This window comes from Trachemys scripta, chromosome 2, assembly GCF_013100865.1.
Source record: "Trachemys scripta elegans isolate TJP31775 chromosome 2, CAS_Tse_1.0, whole genome shotgun sequence".
Classification (NCBI taxonomy): Eukaryota; Metazoa; Chordata; order Testudines; family Emydidae; genus Trachemys; species Trachemys scripta.
In genome coordinates this window covers 35,758,032-35,785,983 of record NC_048299.1, presented here as the reverse complement: position 1 = coordinate 35,785,983, position 27,952 = coordinate 35,758,032, and the positions used below count along the sequence as shown (strand labels likewise).

Here is a 27,952-nt window from a genome sequence, read left to right as displayed (position 1 = left end):
ATATGCACGGTGCAGTGGCACCACTCTGGCGGGGGCCCTGCCGGGAGCTGCTAAAGGAAAAAGTTTCCGATGCTCGTGCATATGGTGCGCACACACCTAATGTGGAATGGACGTGAACAACACATCTCGAAGAACAACAGTTACGAAAAGGTAAGTAACTGTTTTTTCTGAAACTTCCAGTGTGGTGAATATCAGAATGATGACAAAGGAATATGGATTTTACATCTTCTTTCATGGTTGTTTTTTTTAAAAGGTTGTTATTGTGTGTACGCGTGTGTAGTGTTACCATTTTCAAATTTCTTTGAGGGTCTGTTTTATTTACATTCTTGAATAAGACTTCAAAAATTGATTATTGGAATCTTATATTGAAAGAGATCATTTCTTACTTAAAGAAGATGATAGTTGAGAACTTTATTATGCACATGAAGATTATTATTTTTTAAATTTGCTTATTTTGTGCAGGTTATTTAAAAACAGCATAAAGTTGAATCCATAAGATCATAGCTTTTGAAGGAGTCATTTTGGATTTAAATAATCTCCCCTGCTTTTCAAGTCGAAATTGGGCCCAACAAATTTTGTCTCGAGAGCAAATAGTAAAGGTGCATCAAATGACTGTTTTGACTGAGACATTTTTAAGATGTTGGGAGCCTGTTCTGCCATGAGATGCCCTTGTGTCTCACTAATGTTAATGAGAGTTCTTTCTGTTTGTTCACAACATGTGGTAATTTTTACATGTACATAACTCTACTACTAAACAAATTAAAAAAGGGAAAGCTTTTTTTCAAACAAAAGTGCTGTAAAAGTATGTATTAAAGTGCAGCCTTTGTTTTGAAAAAATATGTTGGGAAATCATTGTAACTTTTACTACCTCTTTGAAACCTATGACTTCCCTTTACATTATTTTGGAAATGTATACTAAGTGTTTCTAAACAGGCTAATGCAAATGTTCTTTTGTAATTAAGACTCTTTTCCTAATGGCAAAATTAGGGATGGATTTGTGCAACCCTTTTTAGACTTGTCCTTGATGCCTGTGGGTAGTCTTATTGGAGCCAATAGGGCTGCTTGCATGAGTACCATTTGCAGGATTGAACTCTTAATTGCAAATCTTCTGGGTAGTCATTCCTCCCATATGCTTATACTTGTTTAAACAATGTCCTCAGTTTGCATTCTGCATGCTAAAATAATCCAAACACTATCAGTTTGTTGTATTGAAGTATCAGAAAGTATAAGTAATGTTTTGTTTAGATTTTCATTGTATTATGTCTTAAAAATCACAGAGCCCAAGACAGTGAAAGAAAAATAGATGCCAAGAATAGCAATAGAGTGCTGTTAAACGGAGAGAGTTTAAAGCATTATTTTCCACTAGTCAAGCTAGTAGATGTTTAGTGTTTTAAGGTACCTTATTGGTTAGGAATACTAGTTGTTCCTAAAGTGCTCTGTAGTTTAAAAGTATTTAATGCATCAGTGTGCTCTTTATACCAGCTGTAAAAACAAAAGTATAGAAGAAAGACAGATGGTGACAGGTCAGGATTGATGATGGAAAACCTCTTTTATATAGATGCTAATTGAGTAGCAAAATTGCAGTTGTCTTAAAATCACTGATGTAATGTAAATTATATATTTTAAACAGATTAATAATCTGTGTTTACTATAATGGAGTACTAACATTAAAATATGACTTTGGTTGATAAAGAGCTTTTACCAGTTTTCCAAAATGTAATTTGTGACTTTCTCTATACATACGTTGTGTAGAGTCAAAGGAATTTGAAACGTATTCTTAAAAGAACACTGACATGCAGATAATTATGCCCCATAGTCAGTTTTTTTCAAAACCTAACTTTAAAAAAATCTATAGAAATACTTACTGAATTTCAGTGAAAACACATTTGTATTTGGACTACTTAAGCATTCCTCTGACTATTTGCAACCCAGTCATTTCAGTATTGTGCTACAGCATGAGAAGTAGAAAGTGAGGGGGCATGATTCACAGTTGTATAAAGGCCTTTTTATGCTGTTCCTACAGTATGAAGGGGCTTAAAGTGCCCTTTATACATCTGCCTGAAAAATACCCCTTGTGAAGAGGACCTCCATAGCCAGTGTAGAACTGGGTGCAAGTCCTCCACACATAGCCCTACTTCAGAACCCTGGCATAGGGGGCATGTCATGCGCAGAGTGTAGGCTTGTTGGATATGTGGCTGGTGTACACTGTGCCATAGTTATTCTTTATAGCTTGGGGGACATATAAAGCAGAGTGTAAGTTAGAGCAATTTGCTTTAACTTACACCAGAGCCCAGCATGATCCCAGAATATAGGGGCCATTAGAGAGGGCTTATAAACCACTTTTGTCCATCTTTTCCACTCACTTTCTCCTTCCCTTTCTATCCCTGTTCCCAAGTGCAGGAATGAGGAGGCTGAGAATCAGACCCAACTGAGTGAAAAACTAAGAAGCAAACACAGTAGAAATAATAAAACCAAATTAAATGTTTTAAAAAACACATTACAAATTTAGGGCTTGTCTATACAGATTGTAGCAAGCTAGGGTATAAATCTATCATGCACTAGACTGCCATGCAATCATTACCTGTGTGGACTCTGCTTCTGCACAATAGGAATTTTGTAGCGTACTCCAGTCTACTCCTGTTTGAAAGTGGAGTAGATTAAAGTGCACCAGGGAACTCTTAAGGCTTGTCCCATTGTCTAGGGGTTGATTTATCACATCTAGTGCAAGGTAGAGATATACCCAGGGCCGGCTTTAGCAAGAGCGGGGCCCGATTCCTGGGGGCGGGGCTTGCTGCAAGCCCCGCCCGGAGGAATCGGGCCCCGCCGGGGGGGGGGGGGAGACACCTGAGCCGCTGGGGCCTGCGGGAATGGGCCGCGCCTCCCCGGAGCCCTTCTCGCGCCCCCACCACCCCCACCCCAGCTTACCAGGTGCTGCCTGCCCGCCCCTGCTTCTTTTCAGACTTCCCGCGAATCTCTGATTCGCGGGAAGCAGGGGAGGGGGCGGGGCGTTCAGGGGAGGGGAGGAGGGGCCGGGGAAGTGAGCTGGGGGCGGGGTGGACAGCTGCAGCGCGGGGCCCTCTTGGCGCGGGGCCCAATTCAGCCAAATCGGCTGAATCGGCCTAAAGCCGGCCTTGGATATACCCTCTCTTGCCACATACCAACTGTTCACATAGACAAGCCCTAAAGTGGTAAAGCTGTGTTTCAAAAGACATCTCCAAGTTTTATTTTCTAGAATATCCAGCTTCTTGAGCAATTTTAATAGTGATAGAAGCGTTTTATTTTTAAAATCATAAAAATAATCATAATAAAAAAATTAAATCCTTGTCTTTCTTTCTTTCTACAGGCAATTTTTTGGGGACTCCTGGCAGTGTAAAATCATCTTCTGGGAGTTCAGTTCAATCTCCCCAGGATTTTTTGAGTTTTACAGAATCAGATCTGCGTAATGACAGTTACACTCATTCCCAACAGACTTTGTCAACCAAAGATGTACATAAAGGAGAGATGGGAAACCAGGAAGGGAATGTGAATTGTTTTAGTTCCTTAATTGTTCTCCCTTCAACCTCAGCCGTTGTTTCCCAGTCTAAAAACTTTGACAGCTCACCTGGAGACTTAGGTAATACAAGCCTTACTTCAGCGGGATACAAGCGAGTCCAAACTTCTGGGATAGAAGAAGAGACTGTAACAGAAAAGAAACGGAAAGGAAATAAACAAAATAAACATGGGCCTGGTAGGCCCAAAGGAAATAAAAGTCAGGAGAGTATTTCCCACCTATCAGTTTCTTCTGCTTCTCCAACGTCATCTGTGGCATCTGCTGCAGGAAGTGCAACAAGCTCTAGTCTTCAAAAGTCCCCAACGTTGCTCAGGAATGGAAGTTTACAAAGTCTTAGTGTTGGATCATCTCCAGTTGGTTCAGGTAGGCGTTTCAGATTTGTTGTTTCATATCTTAAAAAATGCGTGGCTTCATTTTAGAAAGTCACAATTCTGAGTATACTTTCAAAAATGTAAAGTAGCATTTTACTTTAAGTATCTTTAATGTTTCTTTTAAAAAAAGAATTGATAAGCAGATAATGACCTTGGTAAGACTAACTTTTTGCCATATGTTTCGGTACATATAATCCTTAGACAGCTACAATAGATTGATCTGACTGTATCTGGTATTGGCCTAACTGCCGAAGCTGCGGAAACAATGAAATGTATAAATGTGTTATTTTGAAATGATGTAGTATAAGATTTAACTATAGCAAATGATATTTTGTGCAGGTTACAGAGTTTTATGTTCTATTACACATACAAAACAAAATCAGTATTAAAATATATTCAGCATTCTCTGCAGCTGACAGACCGCACTCAATTTCAGTCCACCTGCACAAAAGTTTTGAAATTCGTTTAGGGAAAAAGTACTAGTTTAAAAAAACATTTAACAAGTCCTTGGTTATAACCTGGGCCCAATGTGCCTGAGTGACAATCTCTTTCTCCAGTATCCCTCTGAGGCAGTTGAGTTTGATGGGTTGTCCTTCCTTTGTGTTCTAAGGCTACATGTGAATTGGGCCAGGATAAGGCTTTTCTTGTCCAATCTATGGAGCAACTTCACAAACCATTATGCTTACCAGGGTTGTTCTGTTGTCTTCAAGGCTCCTTACAAGGCCTTTTTGTTTGGATCACTAAATTTAATCACTTTGACATCTCTTTTGCACCAACTATTAGTCTCCCCCCTCACCCCCGCTTTTTTTTGGGGGGGGGGGAACTATTTTCTTTTGGTTTCATTTTTGTGGCTTGGTGTCTGTGTTGTTGGATACAGTTTCACATATTTTTAATTATAACTTTGGATGGACTTCAGATGCCTAGCAATAGATACTTCAGAAAATAGCTAAAGGAAAATTCCACCTTTTTTTTTTCAAAATGAGACACATACCCCAAAAGTATAATTTGTCTTTTAAAAAAAAATTGTAATTCACAAAAAAGTCAAAATATACTTTATGTAGGGTTCTGTTTTCCTTCTAACAAGTTGGAAGTCATAGAAATTAGGATCAGAACACCTACTTTTGCATTGAAATTAATGGAAAAAACTAAGACTCTGAAGATAAATATTTAACTAGTGTTTTGTTTTCCAGCTAAATACTGCTTTTAAAAAATTGACTGTGTATTACTTTATTTTATTGCTTGATGATGTCCAAGAACTTCAGAATTATGTCCCAGTCCTGCATCAAGTTCTGCTAGTGCTGACTTCTGCATCTGTGTGACATCCCATGGAAGTCAATCAGATTTTGCAATGGCATGGTACAGTAGTTCAGGTAGCAGATCCAGATGCGAGATCCTGGTTTTGGATAATCTTCATTCCCACATCTTATCTTTGTCCCTATTCTCTTCTTTTTCAGTATAGTACTCTTAGGGTAAATCTATACTGCAGCCTTGGATGTAATTTTTGCCTCAGGTAGACATGTGTGTGCTAACTTTGATCGAGGTACACACCCAAACACTCCTTCTCCTGGACTGCCAGCTCAGTGCTCAAAGGCCCTGCAGATAATCTCACCCCATGTGTCCAACGATATAGGAACTGTAAAGTATCTACCAAATAACTGTACGTACCTAAACATGTCAATGTTTGATAGTCCATTATGTTAGGCCTCCTAAGTTTATCAGTTGAAAAGCTGAGGAGCTTTCCTTTGCAGGATGCTCCTGTTCATAATTCCACAAAGTTTCAGGTAGCTGATTCAATGAGCAAAGGGCAGATAAGGTAGTCAAAAGATGTGTAATGCCCTGTTTCATCATATGGCAGTCACCATCACATACACGATGTGGATATATATAAATTATATCTCTTGCCCAAAATTTACATTCAGAGTTTGTTATTGCTTCAGTTGATTTCTGTGAAAAAAATAAGTTCTTCAAGTGGTTGCACATGTCCATTCCACTGTGGGTGTGAGTGCACCTCATGCACAGTTGTTGGGAGATTTTTCTCAAAGTGGTACCCGTCTGGGCAGTGTGAGTGCTCCGTGATGCCTCACAACGCTGCATGCAGGCATAAAGGGCCACACTGCCTTCAACTCCCCTTAGGCCTTGTCTACACTACGAGAGTAGTTCGATTTTACTTAAATCGAATATTTGGAATCGATATTGCAAAGTCGAACGTGTGTGTCCACACTAAGGACAGTAATTCGACTTTGTGAGTCCACACTAACGGGGAAAGCGTCGACATTGGAAGCGGTGCACTGAGGGCAGCTATCCCACAGTTCCCGGAGTCCCCGCCGCCCATTGGAATTCTGGGTGGAGCCGCAAATGCCTTCTGGGTAAAAAAAAAAAGGGGCCAGGGTGCTTTTGGGTAACTGTCGTCATCCGTCCATCACTCCCGCCCTCCCTCCCTCCCTGAAAGCGCCGGCGGGAAATCATTTCGCGCACTTTTCAAGTCATTGACAGCGCGGACGCCACAGCACTGTGAGCATGGAGCCCGCTGCAACCATCGCTGCAGTTGTGGCCGCTCTCAACGCCTCGCAGCTTATCATACAGGTTGCCCTGAGGCAGATGCAGAAAAGTCAGGCGAGGAGGCTACGTCAACGCGGTGATGACCTGAAGTCTGAGAGTAGCACAGACCTCTCAGAAAGCAGGGGACCCAGCGCCGAGGACATCACGGTGGCAATGGGTCATGTTGATGCTGTGAAACGGCGATTCTGGGCACGGGAAACAAGCACTGAGTGGTGGGACCGCATAGTGCTGCAGGTCTGGGATGAATCACAGTGGCTGCGAAACTTCCGCATGCGGAAGGGAACTTTCCTTGAACTTTGTGAGTTGCTGTCCCCTGCCCTGAAGCGCAATGACACCCGGATGCGACCAGCCCTGACTGTCCAGAAGCGAGTGGCCATAGCCCTCTGGAAGCTTGCAACGCCTGACAGCTACCGGTCAGTCGCGAGCCAGTTTGGGGTGGGCAAATCTACCGTGGGGGTTGTTGTGATGCAAGTAGCCAAGGCAATCGTTGATGTACTGCTGCCAAAGGTAGTGACCCTGGGAAACTTGGAGGCGATCATAGATGGCTTCGCAGCGATGGGATTCCCAAACTGCGGTGGGGCCATAGATGGAACTCACATCCCTATCCTGGCACCGGACCACCAGGCCAGCCAGTACATTAACAGAAAGGGCTACTTTTCCATGGTGCTGCAAGCACTGGTGGACCACAGGGGACGTTTTACCAACATCTACGTGGGATGGCCGGGCAAGGTTCATGACGCTCGTGTTTTCAGGAACTCTGGTCTGTTTAGACGGCTGCAGCAAGGTATTTACTTCCCGGACCACAAAATAACTGTTGGGGATGTGGAGATGCCTATAGTCATCCTCGGGGACCCAGCCTACCCGCTAATGCCCTGGCTCATGAAGCCCTATACAGGTGCCCTGGACACTGAAAAAGAACTCTTCAACTACCGGCTGAGCAAGTGCAGAATGGTGGTGGAGTGTGCTTTTGGACGTCTCAAGGGGAGATGGAGAAGCTTGCTGACTCGCTGTGATCTCAGCGAAACCAATATCCCCATTGTTATAGCAGCTTGCTGTGTGCTCCACAATCTCTGTGAGAGCAAGGGGGAGACCTTTATGGCGGGGTGGGAGGTTGAGGAAATTAGCCTGGCTGCTGATTACTCACAGCCAGACAGCCGGGCGATTAGAAGAGACCAGCGGGAAGCGCTGTGCATCCGGGAGGCTTTGAAAGCAAAGTTCCTGAGTGAGCAGGGTAACCTGTGACTTTCTAATTTTGTGTACAGAGAAGCCTTCACCCCACTTCCAACACACGTTTCAAAATAAAAATAGTTCTACTTTGTTAAAGCACACCGTTTTCTTTAATACTGTTTTCGCGGGAATTTTTTAAAACTGGGACGCAGACTGTGGTGCAGAGCGGGTGTAGTGTAGTCGCGCGAATGCAGCTTCTAAACTCAAGGACTGACAGGCTCCGCTGCGGTGGGATGGTTGTTTCAACGGAGCCTGTCACCCCTCCTGATAGGGACTGTGTGTATGGGGGGTCTATGTGACTTTGTGGCAGGGGGAGGACGGTTACAGATCCCCTGCTGTGTGGCTCTGTGATCCTGCCTAAGGACCGCCGCTTAAGATCTCTAACTGCCCTCCCCTGCCACAAAGTCACAGAGCAACCCACCCCCCACCACATAACATGAAAACAACCTCCCAGACTAACCAGGGTAAGTAGTCACTGCATCACTGCACTATGTATGTGCCCTGCTGCTGTGCCTGCCCCCGACTATGTACCCTGCCAAAGGTGACTGTCCTGTCCAATTACCAACCCCCTTTCCCCCCCTCCTCCAAAAGAACATGATCGAAACAGTAGTTAACAGAAACATATTTTTTATTATCAACTACACATGGAACTGGGAAGTGAAACTTGGACGGGGGCTTGTGTCAGGCGGGAAGGAAAGAACTTGTCAAACTTTGGGGAATGAGAGCCTTCTGCTGCTTGAGCTCTCTGCAGGGGTGGAGTGAGAGTTAGCAGGGACTCTGCCGCCTCTCCTTCTGTGCACTTTGGGTGAGGGGAGTATGGGACTTGGTGGCGGGGGAGGGCGGTTAGAGATGGACTGCAGCGGGGCTCTGTCCTCCTGCCTCCGTTCCTGCAGAACATCCACAAGGCGCCGGAGCGTGTCCGTTTGCTCCCTCAGTAGTCCAAGCAGGGTTTGAGTCGCCTGCTGGTCTTCCTGACGCCACCTCTCCTCCCGATCCATGTTGGCTTGGTGCATTTGGGACAAGTTCTCCCGCCACTGGGTCTGCTGTGCTGCCTGGGCTCGGGAGCAGGCTATAAGCTCTGAGAACATGTCCTCCCGTGTCCTCTTCTTCTTATGCCTAATCCTCCCTAGCCTCTGGGAGTGTGATGACAGGCTAGGTTGTGAGACAGTCGCAGATGGGGCTGTGGGAATGGGAAAAAGGGAGTGAATTCCTCAGAAAGATAAATGTAGTTGTGAACAAAGAACATAGTCTTTCTCTGTGAACAGGACCATGCACAGCACCTATCACATGCGCACTCAGCACAAGGTCGAATTCTCGGCCTTCGCATTCAGTGTCTGGGGTTTTGCAGAGCACTTTTGAGAACCCTGTCAGGACAACGGAATTGCTCTTGCACGCAGACATGGTAAGCCGTAGATTCGTGGCAGCTTAAAACTTTAATATTAGCAATGGCCTCATTTCACATTGAAATCAATGTCGGTCCCTGCTGCCAGCAATCCGGCAAGCAGGAAGTCTGCTCCTGTCCCACACCCTCGCGGCTGTCCCCGGGAACGATCCCTTTCGGCTGACCCTCTCCCGCCTCCACCGCGTGGCTGCAAACCAGCGGTTACAGTTCTGTAAAGGAACGGTAAAGCAGTCCCAACACTAACATTCCCCTACCTCATTCAAAGCAGGTCATCATGAGCGACATCACCCTCATGAGGATCTCTGAGAGCGACAGACAGAGAATGCTCCGGGAAAGCCTCCAAAGACCAGGGCCGTATGCCGCCATGCTGTGCCAAGCAATGATTCCGGAGTACTTGCTAGTCTCGTGGCGCGGCAACGTGTCCTACTACGGAGGACCCAATAAGGCCGCTCTCCCCAAGAACCTAATGCAGCGGATTTCAAATTACCTGCAGGAGAGCTTCCTTGAGATGTCCCAGGAGGATTTCTGCTCCATCCCCGGACATATAGACCGCATCTTACTGTAGCTGCAGTAGCAGGGACTAAACAGTAGAGCGGCTTGGGCAGGACAATCATGCAAAACCGGACATTGCTAGATTTTTTTTCAATAGTTGCACTGCCCATGACTGAACCGTAAAGTTAATCAAACTAATCATGAGAAACCCATTTTTTAAATTGTTAATATTCATGTTCTGTTACAAATAAATGTTTAGATGTTTACAACACTTACTGGATGATCCTTCACCAGATTCTGTGTCCGGGGTAACGGCTGGGGAGGGTTGGTAGGGGATCTCTGTAAGGGTGATGAAGAGATCCTGGCTGTCGGGGAAATCAGCGTTGTGAGCGCTGTCGACTGCCTCGTCCTCCTCATCTCCTTCCTCATCTTCCCCGTCCGCTAACATGTCCGAGGATCCGGCCGTGGACACTATCCCATCCTCAGAGTCCACAGTCAGTGGTGGGGTAGTGGTGGCGGCCGCACCGAGGATGGAATGCAGTGCCTCGTAGAAACGGGATGTCTGGGGATGGGATCCGGAGCGTCCGTTTGCCTCTTTGGTCTTCTGGTAGCCTTGCCTCAGCTCCTTGATTTTCACGCGGCACTGCGTTACATCCCGGCTGTATCCTCTCTCTGCCATGTCTTTAGAGATCTTCTCATAGATCTTTGCATTCCGTCTTTTGGATCGCAGCTCGGAAAGCACGGACTCATCGCCCCACACAGCGATGAGATCCAAGACTTCCCGATCAGTCCATGCTGGGGCCCTCTTTCTATTCTGAGATTGCACTGCCATCAGTGCTGGAGAGCTCTGCATCGTTGCCAGTGCTGCTGAGCTCGCCACGATGTCCAGACAGGAAATGAGATTCAAACTGGCCAGACAGGAAAAGGAATTCAAATTCAAATTTTCCCGGGGCTTTTCCTGTGTGGCAGTTCAGAACATCCGAGCTCTTACTGCTGTCCAGAGCGTCAACAGAGTGGTGCACTGTGGGATAGCTCCTGGAGCTATTAGCGTCGATTTCCATCCACACCTAGCCTAATTCGACATGGCCATGTCGAATTTAGCGCTACTCCCCTCGTCGGGGAGGAGTACAGAAGTCGAATTAAAGAGACCTCTATGTCGAACTAAATACCTTCGCGGTGTGGACGGGTGCAGGGTTAATTCGATGTAACGGCGCTAACTTCGACATAAACGCCTAGTGTAGACCAGGCCTTAGTTTCTTCCTATCACCAGTGACAGTTGTTGTTAGAGATGTGATCTTTGTTTCTTCATATTGTCCTCCCTTACTGTAAATAATACCAGTTGCATTAGTTTTTAGTCTTGTATAGTATATCTGTAAATAATTAGTTATAGGATTAAGTTTAGAATACTGTCTTTTTAGAGTAGGGTCACTGGTGCCTGGTTGGGTACCAGAATGATGTCCCATTTTCCGGGCTTCAAAGCCTGTCGTTTATGTAACAGATCTATGCCAGTGAGTGACCCAGACCCCAGCTGCCTTAAGGGTCAGGGAGAGATGTATGGAAGTGACAAACGTCACATTTGTAGAGGGTTCAAACCCCATTGGAAAAGGACAGGACTGCCACACTCAAGTACCTGCTCATGGAGTCTGTACTTCGCCCGCTGTTGGAACCCTCCTACTCAGAATGGGTACTGAGCACATCTAAGTCTGTTAGAAGTGCTTCTCCTGTTCTGACCGAGTCTTCAGGCAGCTCTGCATCACTGGTGCCTAAGAAAAGACTGGTTAAATCTCCTAAGGACTCTGTACTGAGACCCTTGGAGAGGAAGGCATTGAGTGTTTACAAGGACTCCAGTATCAGAGGGGTAGCCGTGTTAGTCTGTAGCCATAAAAACAACGAGGATTCCGGTGGCACTTAAAGACGAACAGATTTATTTGGGCATAAGCTTTCGTGGGTAAAAAAACCACTTCTTCAGATGCATGGAGTGGAAATTACAAATATAGGCATAGATATCCTGGCAAATGAAGTGGAGGGAGTTACCTTACAAGTGGAAAACTAGTGATAACAAGGCCAATTCAGTCAGGGTGGATGTGGTCCACTCCCAATAATTGAGGAGGAGGTGTCAATGCCAAGAGAGGGAAGATTGCTTTTGTAGTGAGCCAGCCACTCCAGTCCCTATTCAGGCCCAAATTAATGGTCTTAAGTTTGCAAATAAATTGTAGCTCTGCAGTTTCTTTTTGAAGTCTGTTTTTGAAGTTTTTTTGTTGAAGGATGGCTACTTTTAAATCTGTTATTGAAAGTCCAGGGAGATTGAAGTGTTCTCCTACTGGCTTTTGTATGTTACCATTCCCAATGTCTGATTTGTGTCCATTTATTCTTTTACGTAGAGATGTCCGGTTTGGCCACTGTACATGGCAGAGGGTCTTTGCTGGCAGATGAAAGCATATATCACATTAGTATATGTGCAGGTGAATGAGCCCTTGATGGTGTGGCTGATGTGGTTGGGTCCTCAGATAGTGTCGCCTGCCTCAGACCCTGAGTCCCCAGTTCTAGGCCCATGGGTTCTTACAAGATATTTGTGGATTGTTCACATGAGAATCTGTAATTGTGTTAACACAACTAAAAAATCAAGTGTAGACACAGCTTGTTAAAAAGAACATTGACAATTAAATGACTCTGGATTTAGGATTGAATACTAGCATTGGGTGAGTGAGCATAGAGGAGAATTGGAAGAAGTAAAATGTTTATTTGACAAGACATGAAATTTGGGGTGGTTAGTAGCTGTGCTGGAAGATGGCAGATGGATGTGGTAGATTGTGGTATAAGCGATAAACAACTAAAATATTTTCTAGGAAGTTTTGTCCTCATGAAGAAGGAATGCTATAATGGAACAGCAATTAACACTATAATGGAAGACTAAATTGGTCCACACCATATTAATCCCCCAAAGTGCTCAGAGAACTAAATTTGATCTTTACTTCGATTCTGTGTTTTCTCTAATTTCTCCATCCCAGGGGTCGGCAATCTTTCAGAAGTGGTGTGCCGAGTCTTCATTTATTCACTCTAATTTAAGGTTTCGCATGCCAGTAATACATTTTAACGTTTTTAGAAGGTCTCTTTCTATAAGTCTATATTATATAACTAAACTATTGTATGTAAAGTAAACAAGGTTTTCAAAATGTTTAAGAAGCATCATTTAAAATTAAATTAAAATGCTGATCTTACGCCACCAGCCTGCTCAGCTTGCTGCCAGCCTGGGGTTCTGTTCACCTAGGCCAGCAGAGGGCTGATCAGGGCCTGCGGCCGGGACCCTAGACCTGCGGGGGGGGTGTTTCAGGGGTCAGGGCAGAGGGCTGGGAGGTGTGGGGGGTGCAGGGCAGAAGGCTGGGTGTGTGTTGGGCTGTGAGGGGGTTCAGGGCAGAGGGATGGGTGTGTGTTGGGGTGGGGGGGTGCAGGGCAGAAGGCTGGGGTGCTTGGCTCGTGGGGGTGCTCCCAGCCCCCTGCCCTGAGCGGCTCAGGGCAGTGGGCTGGAAGGGATATGCCCTGTTCCACCCCCTTTCCCCCCAGGCTCCATCCCTACCTCTCTCTGCGTCCTCTACGGAGCAGGGAGCACGCTGCTGCTCTTCCCCCTCCCCCTTGCTAGGCCCATCAGCTGATTGGCCAGGGACGGAGAGGAGGAGGGCCAGGAAAGCACCACTGGGGGAAGAAGTGGGGGAGGGGGGAGGCTTGGCTGCCGCAGAACCAAGCTTCTGCCTCCTGCCCCCGCAGGGGAGAGCGATGGGCGTGGGGGCTGAGTGGGGCTGGGGGCCGGGACAGCGGCAGGGAGCTGCGTGCCACTCAGAATCAGCTCGTGTGCGGTGTTTGGCACGCGTGCTGTAGGTTGCCAACCCCTGCTCCATCCAATGTACTGCCCTCCCTCTGAAGATCGTAATAATTTGGGGGGGGCGGGTTGCACCTTTCTCAGACTTTTCTGAGGATCCATACTGCAGTATACCCTGTTACCGTCTGCCGCTTCATATATAGCGAACTTTGGTTTGTACTAACATAAACTTTAAATTCTGATTTGGGTCAGAAATCATCAGGGGTTTGAGGTATCCCCTTCTATCTCTCTTTAGGAGCATGGATATTGAATACCAAGTCTATTTTTCATTCTAATGACAAAGTTCATACTACTGTCAGCACTTCTCAAGAGCAAGCAAACTTACCTTCTGTTTTGTTTAATGAAAGAACAGTAAAATGGCCAAGTAAAGTCTGTTCTTGTACTTCATAGTTGATGCTGTGCAATAACAGAAACTCTCCGATAAGGGCAATGTTCAATAGGCTAGGCCTGCTGGTGAATGCACAAAAGTCAACCCTCTCTCCCACTCAGAGAATAGAGTTTTTAGGGGCAATACTAGATTCGTGACAGGCCAGAACATTCCTCCCGGAATCTTGTTTCCAGGCCATTTGCTCCATCATAGAGGGCCTTGGGTGCTACCCTGCCTCCATGGCACGGAACTGTTTGATACTTCTGGGGCATATGACTGCCTGTATGTATGTAGTACAGCATGCGAGGCTTCAGCTCAGGCCTCTCAAGTCTTGGCTTGCCTAAGTATTTCGCCCAAGCCGAGACCACTTAGACAAAGTTGCCACTTTGTTCCCCCTCTGTTATCAAGGCTCTCTGCTGATGGCTCAATCCTCAAATGGCATGCACGGGAGTGCCCTTCCTCAGACCCCAGTCCTCGCGATCTCTGGTTACAGATGCGTCAGCAATGGGATGGGGAGTGCATCTAGGGGGGTTCAAGACTGAAGGTCTCTGGTCTCTAGCAGAGCTCTCATTTTACATCAGTGTCAGAGAGCTAAAAGCAGTTGGTTGGCCTGCCCGACCTTCCAGGACCATCTGCAGGGGAGATGTGTATCGGTCATGGCAGACAATACGACAGCGATGTTTTATATAAAACAGAGAGGGTGGAGCACGCTCCTCTCCCTTGTGCCAGGAAACCCTCAAGCTATGGGACTTCTGCATAGCCCACTCAATATACCTAGAAGCATCTTACCTTCCAGGATCTCAGAACGAGTTGACGGACCACCTCAGCAGGTCTTCCACATGAGTGGTCCATTCACCCGGACAACATCTTTCAATGGTGGGGAATTCCCCATATAGACTTGTTCATGACTAGACACAACAGGAAGTGTCTGCAGTTCTGCTCCTTCCTGTATCACAGCTCAGGCTTAATCGCGGACCATTCCTCCTTCCCTGGAAGGAGGAATCTTTTATGTATTTCCACCCTTCCCACTTGTTCACAAAGTCCTACTGAAGGTCAGAAGAGAAGGAGCTTCTTTGATATTGATAGGACCAGCCTGTCCTCGTCAGCACTGGTACACCATTCTCCTAGGCCTGTCAGCGGAGACCCCAATCACCCTGACCCTGGTTCCGGACTTGATCATCCAAGACCATGGTCACCTTCAGCATTCCAACCTTGAGTCTCAACTTCACGGTATGGAACCTCCATGGCTAAACTCTCGGAGCTAACATGCTCAGATCCTGTTAGAGACGTCCTCCTGGGCAGCCGGAAGCCATCCACTAGGACCATGTATGTGGCTATGTGGAAGAGATTCTCGATTTGGTTGGTGCAGAAGGGCACTCCATCTACTCATTCATCAGTACCCCTTATCTTGGACTATCTGTTACACCTGAAGCAGCAAGGTCTTTCGATGTCATCAATAAAGGTTACCTGGCTGTGATTTCAGCATTCCACCCAGGGGTCACTGGCCGATCTGTTTTTACTAACCTGATGGTCGGCCATTTCCTTAAAGGGCTTCACAGGTTACACCTTCAAGTGTGACAATCGATCCCCACATGTGATCTCAACTTAGTGCTATCGAAACTAATGGGCCCCTAGCAACATGTTCACTGCTCTACCGTTCCTGAAAGGTAGTATTCCTGGTAGCTATAACTTCAGCCAGGAGGGTGTCTGAGCTTAAGACCCTGACATCTGAGCCTCCATACGCTTCTATAAGTACAAGGTCCAGCTTCGGCCTCACCCATCCTTTCTTCCAAAGTTAGTCTCACAGTTTCATGTCAACCAGGACATTTTCTCCCGGTTTTCTACCCTAAGCCACTCGCCAAGTGCTGGGAACAAAAGCTCCATTCCCTGGATGTTAAGCGGGCATTGGCTTTTTATATCAAAAAGACAAAACCATTTCGGAAATCAAACATCTTTTTGTCACAATAGCAGCCAGGATAAAGGGCCTCCTAGTGTCTTCCCAAAGAATTTCATCATGGATCATGTCCTGTATCTGAGCGTGCTATGACTTGGCAAAGATGCTTGCCCCCCCACTGACAGCACACTCCAGAAGGATGTAGGCCTTCTCGGTGGCATTCCTGGCACAAGTCCCAATCCAGGAGATCTGCAAGGCTGCAACATGGTCATCGAGCCACACCTTCACCTCACACTATGCTATTACTCAGCAGGCCAGGGATGATACCGCATTAGGCAGAGCGGTACAACAAGCAGAAAATCCTTGAACTCCGACCCCTCCTCCTGGGGACTGCTTGGGAGTCACCTCCTTGGAATCAACATGAGCAAGCACTCAAAGGAGAAAAAATGGTTACCGATCTTTTCATAACTCTTGTTCTTCGAGATGTGTCGCTCATGTCCATTCCAAGACCCACCCATCTACCTCTCTGTCGGAGCCAGCTGGGAAGAAGGAACTGAAGAGGCGGGGGGTCGGCAGCGCCATATATGTGGCGCCATGAAGGCGCTACTCCTGGGGGTGCCTGAAACCTACCCGACAGATACTGCTAGGGGAAAAACCTTCCAGTTACTGTGCATGCTGCATGCACACAGCTACTTGGAATGGACATGAGCAACACATCTTGAAGAACAATAGTTAAAAAAGGTAGGTAACTTTTTTTATTTTCTGAAAAAGAAAGAAAGAAAGAAAGAAAGAAAGAAAGATGTTCTGGTATGATCTGCCTTTTGTAAAAACCATATTGTGTTTTTTTTCCAGTTATTGTTTACCTCTTTCTTTCAGAATTTGTTCTAAGGTCTTGCATACAATTGAGATCAAACTAATGGACCTGTATTTTCCTGGATCATCTTTTTCCTTTCTTTAAGTATAGTTATTGTATTTGCAATTCTCCAATCATAGAGTATGACAGGTAAGTTTACAGATTTATTAAAAACCCTTGCTATTGGGCTTGCAATTGCATATGCCAATTCCTTTAATGTTCTTTGATGGAGATTATCTGATTTGATCCCATTAAGCTTTTGAGTTTATCTTCCTCCTTGGATGTGGTAATTTCTACTTCCATATCCTCATTCACATTAGCCACCCTGTCACTGTGCCCCAGCTCCTCATTACCCTTATTAAAAACTGAGGCAAAGTATTTGTTTAGGTCTTGGGTCATATCTAGATTATATTTAATCTCCACCCCATCTTCAGTGTTTAGCAGTCCCACTTTGTTTTTCCTTATTTTCTTTTTATTTATTATTGTTAAAGAACTTTTTACTATTGGTTTTAATTTCCTTTGCTAGGTCCAGCTCTGCTCATCTTTTAGCAGTTCTCATTTTTTCCCTACACTTTCTAACCTCCAAGAGGTAGCTTTCCTTGTTGATCTATCCCTTCTTCCTTTTCTTGTAGACTTTCTGCTTTCTCCTAATAACCTGTTTGAGATGCTTGTTCATCCAGTTTGGGCTGCAGCCCTGCCTTATGAATTTTGTACCCTTATTTGGGTTGCATGCTTCAGATAGCTTCTGCAGGTTTGACTTAAAGTAATTCTAAGCCTCCCCCACATTCAGGTCCTTGAGTTTTTCAGTACAGTCTGCTTCCCTAACTAATCCCTTTAATTTTTTTAGGTGTGCCCTTTTGAAATCAAGGAGACCCTAGTTACAGACCTATTTTTGTTTATCCTTACATTTAGTTTAAACTGAATTAACTCACAATCACTTGAACCAAAGTTGTCCTCTACAACCAGCTCTTCTTTGAGGTCCTCACTACTTAGCAATACTAAATCTAAAATGGCATCACCTCTTGTGGGTTCGGTGACTGTTTGGTGAAGAAATCTGTCAGCTATCACATCCAGGAATATATGGGGCGCTATCGTGATTAGTAGCATTCGTCTTCCAATGAATATCTGGGAAATTAGTCTCCCATAATCATATAATTCCCAGTACTAGTTATTTCATTTAAAATATTAGAGGTTTCTATACGTATCCAAATCTGATCCTGGGATTCTACTGCAGACCCCTAACACTATCCCAGTGGAGCCTCTGTTACCATTCTTTCTCAAAGTGATTTTGACCCAACAGATAATGTTTTATCCTTTCCATCATTTCTGATTTCTAATTACAATGCTACTCCATCACCTTTACCTTTATTTCTGTCTTTCTTGAACCGTACATCCCCTTCAATACCTATACTCCAGTCATAACTACTATTCCACCATGCTTCCGTTATCCCAGTAATATCTGGTTTCGCTTCCTTCACCCTTAGTTCTAGTTGCTCTATTTTGTTACTCAGGCTCCTTGCATTGGTGTACAGACATCTTAGTTGTTTCTGCTTGTCTGTACCTAGATTCCTTGTCAGATTAGGTACAGTCATTCTACTACTGGTATCACCTACCTGACTATTACAGTCTTTCCTTTTGTTGTCTATTCTCCTACCCTCTGTTGTTCTTTTCTCCATTACCGTGTCCTCGTTTACTTGATTTTCTTCCCACTCAATGTTAGAATCAGGCGTGCAGATTACATGAGCATGTCCCAGTCATCTTCTCTGAATTAATACTGGCAACATTTTTACACAGCCTGAGGTCCTAGTCCTGCCAACTCGTGTGTAGTTACTCAGATTTGTGTTGGCAGGATTGGAGGCAATAAAACTACAATCCCCCACTCTCCCCCCCCAAAAAACAAGTCTAGTGAATGGTTGAAATTCATTTGTTATAAACAACAAATGTTCTGCAAGAGTTCCATAAACAAGAAACTGAAAGTTCTCACATGGTTAAGCTTAGGAAAACCAAATGATACATGAGTAGACTGTGATACCTAAAACTATTCATGACAACTATTTTTTTTTAGAGGTCTCCTGGAAAGGTTTCAAAAGGAACACATTAATAAATAGGTTCCCCTCTCTCAGCTTTCTAGTAAAACAAAATTATCTGGATGATGCAAGGAATGGCGGCTAGACCAAGCAATAGGGGTTTAAACTGGAAAATGTTTATCCAGGGCCGGCACATTAAAATTTCTACCCAAATACATTGTGCTACGTGCTATATAAAAACATAACCATAGTCCCTGTTTACCTTCCTTCATTTCTCTGCGCAAGTAATTTTTCAACATCACAAAACAGCTTGCGCTTTTGGTAGAGGTGGGGCTAGTGGGCCTCTGGATAGTGGCCCTCAGATGCCCCAGTCAGGATAGAGCTGCTGACACCAGAATGCCTGTAAAGGGATTGTCTTATGCTGCTGGAAGTGTGGCTGGGTACTGTAGTGGGGTCCATATGCTACTAAAGACCTGGCTCTGCAGTGGAAAGATTGAGGTTGGCGTGATTAGTTCCTTACTCCTGGTCCTGCTGGCTGTGATAACCCCTTTTTATATTTAAAATGGTGGAATTCACAACATTTTTGGACGCTTGTAATTTTACAGATATTTCCAAAGAATTCAACAACTTTTTGTTCCCTAACAACCTTTAAAGAAAGCTGAACAAAATTTAGAATCCCAAATCTCTGCACACATGCCCTTTGGCTCTGTTTCCAATAACAGAGTAACTCCTCGCTTAACGAAGATATATTCCTGAAAAATGCAACTTTAAGCTAAACGATGTTAAGCAAATCCAATTTCCCCATAAGAATTAATGTAAATGGGGGGAGGGTTAGGTTCCAAGGAAATTTTTTTCACCAGACAAAGACTATATATACCTACACACAGACACACAGAGTATAAGTTTTAAACAATTTAATACTGTTACACAGCGATGATGATTGTGAAGCTTGTTGAGGTGGTGAAGTCAGAGGGTGGGATATTTCCCAGGGAATGCTAAATGATGAATTAGCACTCAGTTGAGCCCTCAAGGATTAACACATTGTTGTTAATGTAGCCTCACACTCTACAAGGCAGCAGGAATGGAGGGAGAGGAGACATCATGGCAGGGAGAGATAGACACGCACCGTGTATGAGAGAAAGAGATGTGCATTGCCCCTTTAAGTACGCTGACATCACTCTAAGTACATTGCCTTTTTAAGTAGATCAGCAAGTTGAGACAGCATCTGCTGCTGTCCTGAGCCCTGTCGTGTCCTGCCCCTGCTCTGTTGAGATGGGGTAAGTGGGGTGCAGGAGCAGGGGGGAGGTGGACAACCTGACATTACCCCCCACACACGCACACAGCAAGGAGGAGGCTCATGGGAGCAGCTCCAAGGCAGAGGGGAGGGACAGCTGAACTGCCGGGCAATTGATAGCCTGCTGGCGGCTGCCGCACAGGGAACTTAGGGGAGCAGGGAGCTGATAGGGGGGCTGCCGGTCCACCCTGGTTCCAAGCCCCCACCAGCTAGCTCCAACGGGCTGCTCTTCCTGCAAGCAGTGGACAAAGCAGGTGGCTGCCAAACGAGATTATAAGGGAGCATTGCGCAACTTTAAACTAGCATGTTCTCTAATTGATCAGCAATGTAAAAACGAAACAACGTTAACCGGGATGACTTTAAGTGAGGAGTTACTGTAGGTGAAAAAATATTCCAACAAAACCATTAGTTGGAGGGCATTGACTTTCCAGTACCTTCTACCCACAAATAACTGTTCCAGGTATTTTACAAGCATTACCTGTACCTGTTGTTTGAAGCATTGGTGCAGTTGGACCTGAGTTAATCTTCAGTAGTTTCTCCCAAGCATAGACAAAAAGCAAGAGAGGCTGCTGCTGCATCACTTTAGCATGTCCTCCTGCCTAACTGTCCCATAAGCCAGCATTTTGTGCATTATTGGAAAAGTGTTTCAGGAGCCTCAACGTTCATTGTACAGCCACAGGTGGAAGGTGTGCTATGTGGGGACATCTCAAAACAGTTATTGCAAAAACTTGTGCTATGGGCAAGGTAAATCAATGCAAGAACAAGCAACTAACCAGACTGCATTATGCAACCTATATAACTGGTTTAATAGTTTCTTCATTAGTTTCAAATCCTGCTCCAATTGAGGTTAAAAGCAGAACTTTAGTCAACTTAAATTGGACCAGAATTTGACCCTTAGTTTAGACACAGCCTTTGATCTATCATTTAAAGTGTTCTTCTTGCCACATCTTTAATTTTATCATTAGTTTAATTTTTAGATTGACAGCAATAAGTGAATAAATCAAACCTGGTGGAGGCAGTAACGTGTGGGAAGGACATAATGATAACCTAGAGAAAATTATTAGACACTCAAAACATGACAGCTTGTTATATATATTTTTGAGGAGAATGAGGTAGAGAAATGTGAAAGTACAAGAATTCTGAGAGAATTCCTAATGAAATCGAGTAATTTGGAGAAAATCTAAGGCCCCTTTGTCCAAAATGATGAGGATGCTGTGGTGTTGAAGTAGGACAGCTCCAGAAACTTTTAGGCTTAGAAGAGGGTTCCCTGGATTCTAGTGTTAGACTAGTTACAAAAGAAACATAAGTGAATAAGTGGAAAATGTTAGTTTAGCAATAGGCTTTCCTGCATGGTAGCTCCTCCTGATAAAAAATGAATAGCAGTTCCAAATAAAACTTTTGCTACCCTTTGTCAATAAAAAATAAAATAATCTTAAATCCTTACATTTACATAATTTGTTCTCAGGTAAGAATGTCAAAAAGAAAGATCAGTAAAGTGGCTGTTATCTGTAAACCACCACCTGACCTAAAGTAGCCTTTGGATGATGACCACAAAAATCATACACTAGTATGGACCAAATAACACCGTAGGTGGTTCTGCTGTGGGAGAAGTAGTAAGTTTAGGGCTTGGCTTGTTTTGTGTATAGGTAATTCCCACAGCAACAGAGAAGATAAAAAAAAAAAAAAAAAAAAAGAGGGGGTACTCAGAGGGAGGCATTAGTACATAGCTTCAGTTTTTGAAACTTACTGGATTTTCACATTGACTAGTGTTACTCTAAAATAAGTAGTTGAAGTCAACAGGAGAGGTGATGTCCCCTGACTAAACCTAATGTCAAGAAAAGGAGTGAAGAGGTTCCAAAAAGATCCATGGCAGATACAGTGAGGGTTGGACTGAGGAAAGGAAGGATTCAGCAGGGAGTGAAAGTAAAGTAAATGAGGCTTCAAAGGTAGGAGAGGATAGACAATGTAATGAGGGTGAGGGGTTATTTTTTCACGTACAGCTTACGTAACACACCTGCCACTGCACCATTTCACTACCCTTTCATGACTGTAGTAAGTATCAATGTGCTGCAGCTTGCTTGCTTGCTCGCTGCAGGAGGACACTAGATGGCTGGGAAAGGTACTTCTTTGCCTCCCAGAGCTAGGAAGAGGCTAGCGGCCAGCTGATGCAGTGACACTGGGAACCTAGATACAGTCCTTTCTCTCTGCAGGACTCCAGAAAAAAGGCTGATCCTCTCTTCTTTAACTCAGTACCCTCTTGGGTGGGTGGAAGTCAGTTCTTTCTCTCCCCTGTGAAGTGAGGAGGAGGTCTGGGGACAGCTCTTCCTGGTGCCCTGAAATGGGAGGGGCTGTGGGGAATGCTATAGGGTTAAACATGACTGCCTGGGCACTTGTACAGGGACTATGCTAGGGCTTCTTGTCTTTATGGGGGTGGGAATGGGAGGACATTCATTTCATTGCCTCCACCACCCCTTTCACTAGCCTTCGATCTCTTGTGTTTAGGACGAATTGTGTGTTTGGTGGTGGTCTTTTGTTTTGCATAAGTAGGCTTGGCAGAATTTTATTTTTATTTTTTATATAATTTTGACTATATAGCTTTTCGTAAGCATTTTTTCTATTTTTATCTATTTAAATTTTCATAGTTGTGAAAAATCATGGGAAGGCCATAATTATTTAATGAATTTGAGATTCAGAAAGTTAAAGCTTTATAACCATTAAAACACAAATTGTCAGCATCGCATTTCAAAGTATACTAAGAAAATAGCTGTAAATCAAACTCTTAAGTTCTCAAGAAGCATTTTTCTTTCTTTCCCTATCTGTAAAATTTGATTATTGGAAGTGGAAATATATATTTTTTTATTTGTGTGCGTAGTGTGAAATTGACATTTACCAATATTTACTGAAATTTTTTTTAATTCTTCCAAATCTATGCATAAACAAGAAGAAACTGAATCCGCCATTTCTGCTGATCCAGCAGGGGGGTCTCCTATCTCAGTGGGTGGAGCTGGCTTTTTGTAATCAGGAAAGAAAAGGGCAGTTAATGAAATACCCAGAATGGAGATGACTTTAAAAACCCACCAAATTTGTTTTGGCAGAATTGAGGTAATTATATAAACCACACTTTAAAATATGTTGTAAAGGATTCTGTAAAAATATTTATTAACATAAATATTGAAGACTTTTTTTGGTGTAGATAGATTACTTCAAAAGTAAACTACTTCTCTCTCACTTGCTCTCGCCACTCCTCCCTCCCCTTACCCATTTCTTCCAGTTAACAAAATAAGTGAAAATTATTAAGAATTATTTTAGTATTATGTGAATGATAAAATAAGAAAGTTAACACAGCTTTGTAGATGGAAGAAGGACCTCAGAGCAGAAAGATATTTGGAAGTCTGATCACTGTAAGATTAGGAGCAAGTTTGTCATAAGGAACCATCTAAGGTAGTGACAAGGAAGATGATGGAGAAGAGTCACTTTAGCAAAAGCCTCATGAATTTCTGGAAGAGATCGGGCAATCAATGCTTTAGGAGGGTTGATGTGAGATTTAGGGTATCTCTGAAAGAGGACTACATTAACATGTACTACTTACCTTTTAGTTTGTGCTGGCAGCCTCCACACCAGACAGATTGCACCACTTCATTGTGCACTGCAATTCACATCCATGTAATCCACACTGTGGCACAGTGTAGACCAGCCCATTATTTGGAAATGAGTAGCAGAGTTGGTGCCATGAACCACCTTTGTGTAGCTTGTTTCCTTTTAAAATGTTATTAAAAACTTGTAGCTGAAAGCCCATGCTGTCGCACAGATGTAATTTAAGTCATCTGTAAAAAAGCCAGAAATGTGAGCTCTTGTTTCCATGCACTGTGTTGTACAGCAGTTCCCCAAAGTTTATGCCCAGAGCTGCCCCCTGGATGGAGGCACAGCCACCTCTTCGTACCATCCTGTCACCATTAATTATGTTTTATCTACATGAATTTTAGTCACCATTGCTTTGTAAGATAATTACAAGGTGACTTATGGAAATATACTTGTGTACACTGTTATAAGATCTCTAAAGTCTAATGAAGAAAAGGTTATTTAAAGTTCTCCATTTCATTGTCCATAATCCTGGTATATCTCAAGCTTCATTTATTTTCTGTGTCATGCAACATTTTGATGTGTTGGATTTTTTGTATGACTTCACCAGTGATAATTTCATGAACATCTTTGTTGGTTCATTGTTCACTACCTTCTTCTGCAAGTTCGACATTTACTGTAGGTTCAGTCAGTTTTACATATGGATATAATTTTGTTCAGATATTCAAACTTTGGTAATGCGCAAAATGCGTCAAGTTTTTTTCATGTTTTTCTACAAACTTTGATGATCTTCTTATTGGTAATGCCAGTTACGAGAGTTTTGTATCTTGTCTTGTAAATGGGCTTTCATGCCATCAATAGCTTAAAAATATCTAATTCAGAAGTAGTGTAAGCCTGATTTTTTTCCCAATAATTCAGCATCCCAACAGCACCCATTTAGAAAAATGAACTGTGGCAGCCGTCTTTGGCAGTTGTATATTATGGAGTGAACCCAGGAAGGATAAAGCAACATATAAACAGCCACATTTATAACATATGTACAGAAAAACATCAGATGGAGACTAAGACAGCTAGGGAATTTACCTCCAGAAGTAGTGCAGAGATCTTTACCAAATCCTGAGCCTCTAAGATCACTCAGTCCATGATCTAGCCAAAACAGAAATCTAAGCTGAGGGGATGAGGCATTATAGTCTAAGACCGAGGACATGATGCCCTGAAAAAAATGTTTTTTGTAGCAGCCAGATCATTATGCTGAGTATAACAGGTAGTGGCCTATGTGAAAATGGTCTCCTGTGTCTCAATGACTACTATCACTCCGCATGACTCCGCTTTGAAATACTGTTAGCATATTCTGGATTATTAGGATCTCTAGCTGATCAGCAGAAGAAACAGGTACATTCTGCCAAAGTGTAGCCAGAGATCAGTATTCTTCAGGTGGCCACCCTGTCTCTGGTGACAGAAAATTAATGTAAGTACCTCCTTTGCTGCATTACCAGTAATTGGCTTTTCCTTTCACCCTACCATCACAAATTCCTCCTTACTTCATCTCTATGTAGTTGATAAAGATGCAACAAGCTTCTCTTAACTCTCTTGATTACGTGAGTTAGTAGTCTCAGCCAATCAGGGAACCAAAACTGATGTCATGGGACAGATTTGACGATGTTAGTCAAGCTAATCCCAGTTGAAGTTTTGAATTAACTTTTATCAAAGGAACAACTTTAATAACATTTGCTACAGGTTTGTGAAATCACAATCAGGTATATTTTGATGGAAAAACAAACTATCATTAAAAAATATTTCACCCAATTGTATTTTAAACCCAGTCTTACAAATAAAAAGTAATTGGCATTCTGGTAGAAGATATTTGCTATGCTAGAACATTTAGCGGTTAGCAAAGGCTGACAAAAGAAACGTTATAAAAAACCCTGTTTTACAATTTAGGCTACTGTAAGTGATCAGAGCAGCAGCACAAGATAGATGTATTCAAATATATTCTTATTGTTCAGTGAAACTCCGGTCTCTAGATGTATTCTTTTGTGTGTCTGTTAAACATGATCTTAACATGAAGACCTTTTTGTCCTAACTCAAAAGCCTTCTCATAGCTGATGAATACATACATGATGGTAAGTTATAGTAGAATCTTTTCCAGAGGTTCATTTATCACAAAAGGTAGTCTTTTGTGGAAAATCCTGATTGAAGTTCTGCATATTCTATTGATCGAATGAAATGCAGGGCTGCAGTGAGTCAATTGTTCAGTGTCTTAGTGAAAACTTTGTAGATTGCCTACAGGAGGCTGATAGGTCAATAGTTCCTCAGGTTTTGTGTGTGTGTGTAAGTAAATGATAATAGCCTTATTCCAGTTCTGAGACTTTTTTCTTTTATATTATTTTTGTGAATCATGTTTCTAGTTCTTCTACACTCCATTCATAGTGATGTAATGGTGATGGCCACTTACATTCCCGACTATTTGTACTACTATTCCAATGTGGAGATATCCCCTTTGCTGTATCCATTATTGGTTATTCCTTATTAGGGTCCAGTGCTTGCACCTGTTGCATTCATTTGTAACAGTCCTATCTACTTGCCTTTCATATATTAAGGTACTAATTGCTGTCTCCCTGCAGTGTTCATTATGTTCGTCCTCTACTTCTAGGTCTACCATTCATTCATAGTGGAAAATGGACTATCTTATGCAATACCTTTTATTAAATGAGTTGGTTTCTCATATTTTTTGTGAGTTTATTTCAATCTCCAGCAGGACAAAGCTGCTCTGTTTGTTTGTAGGATATAGACTGTCTTTACAGGTTACTAGAAAGACTTAGGAGTGTTTATTTATTGATTTTAAGACCAGCCTCCCTGGGAGATTAGTTTTGAAGGTGATCAGGTTTGTCGGCCAGCTTCTTGGCTCATTAAGTAGTTTCAGGTGACCATCTTGCAACTATAAGTCTCTGTTAATAAAATTTGGAAAGGCTTCTCCAGTGGTGTCAGCCAAATAGAATGAATTTTCTTATCATATGCATTTATACAAGAAGAGCTGAAACTGTAGCTGCAGGTGTAGCAAACTGTGTCATCCTGAAGATCAATAAATAGGAAGGACTTAAATGTTTGTTTACACATAGTTTTTCAGATTTTAAATCAATACTAAAGCAGGATATATACTGGTTTCACAGTGTCTTTGTATTCCCACAAATGACAATTTTTAGGATAGCCATCTCCAATAATGAGCTTTAAAATGTCAATTTCAGTATAACATTTAAGAATATATTTCATAGTCTCGACACCAGTGGTCTCCAAACTTTTTTGATCACGCACCCCTATCGGTAAAAAATTTTTGAGCACGCCCCCCTTGCCGCGCTGGCTCTACCATTTTTGCCAAAGCAAAAAAAAAAAAGCACTCCTCCTGCCGTGCACCCCCATCCTTTCGCACACCCCACTTTGGAGACCACTGCTCTACACAGTGCGAAGTGTTTATGAATTTTCAGGTTGTGTTGCTTAGTAAAATAGGTGTAGCTTTGTGTAGTGTAGTGGTTTCCCTGTCACTCTCCCAGGTATAGAATACTTAACCCTAATCCAGGTTTGAGATGAAGGAAAGAAAGTTTTAACATTTTTCTGAACAAAAATAAAACCCAAAGTGTAGCTGACAAAGTATGCTGAATTTTTGGAGTTGGTGAGTTTCTGCAATTTATAAGCAGAGCCTTTTCACTCATACATTGAAGGGATAGAGCATCATAGCATGGAATGCAGAGTGTAAGCTGATGAACACCATTTGTTATTATTTGATTCCATTTTGCACTCTTGATTGTAGATCTGACTACATATTCCTAACTTTAGAACAGATACGGAAAGGGCACGGAAGACAATGATTGCTTATATTGTTAAGCAAGCAGTCATGACACTTTGACAATGTTAATACATTTGAAACTTATTGTGGGGCAGCTTAATGTTACTTAAATATTAATGCTTTAGTTTCAGACAGCCTGTGGATTGCTATGTTCCTTCAAATCTTAACCTGATTCGGTGTCATTCCCTTTTAGGATCTTGCTAAGATTTTCCAATTGTGAGTTATCTCACAGATCCTCACTACCGAGGGTTTATGCATGTGCATTATGCATCCAGAGCTGGAGCTTTTTCAAGTAACAGTGTCCGTCAGTCCGCCCATGTGCACCCTTGCCTTACCGTCTGGTTTCGTCCAAGGTGATAAAGGATGGGATGGACTGACTGGGTCTCCGGTTCCTTCTCACCGTCATATGGTCTGGGTCGGAACTATTAGTGTCCTCTTGTGTTTGAGCACTTAAAAAATATACAATTGTACATAAATCATTGTTGTGTTTTTACAGTAGTTTTTAGTTGTTTGATAGTTTAGGAGTAGGATTAGGGTTCCTTTTTAGGGAGTTTTTGTTCCCCATGAACACCCCTGCCCTCTGTACTGACATAAGGGTACTGGACTATGCCAAAAACCCCAG

At 43.2% G+C, this 27,952-nt stretch overlaps 1 protein-coding gene across 9 annotated transcripts in view; it reads left to right on the top strand.

Annotated features, from left to right (window-relative positions):
* MLLT10 (MLLT10 histone lysine methyltransferase DOT1L cofactor) overlaps positions 1-27,952 on the top strand; it is a 233,769-nt gene that overhangs the window by 147,732 nt on the left and 58,085 nt on the right. For all 9 annotated transcript variants that reach the window (XM_034760295.1, XM_034760293.1, XM_034760296.1 and 6 more), the window contains one exon: positions 3,344-3,913. In XM_034760295.1, the coding sequence (XP_034616186.1) occupies positions 3,344-3,913 (570 nt within the window). The remainder of the gene's footprint in view (positions 1-3,343; positions 3,914-27,952) is intronic.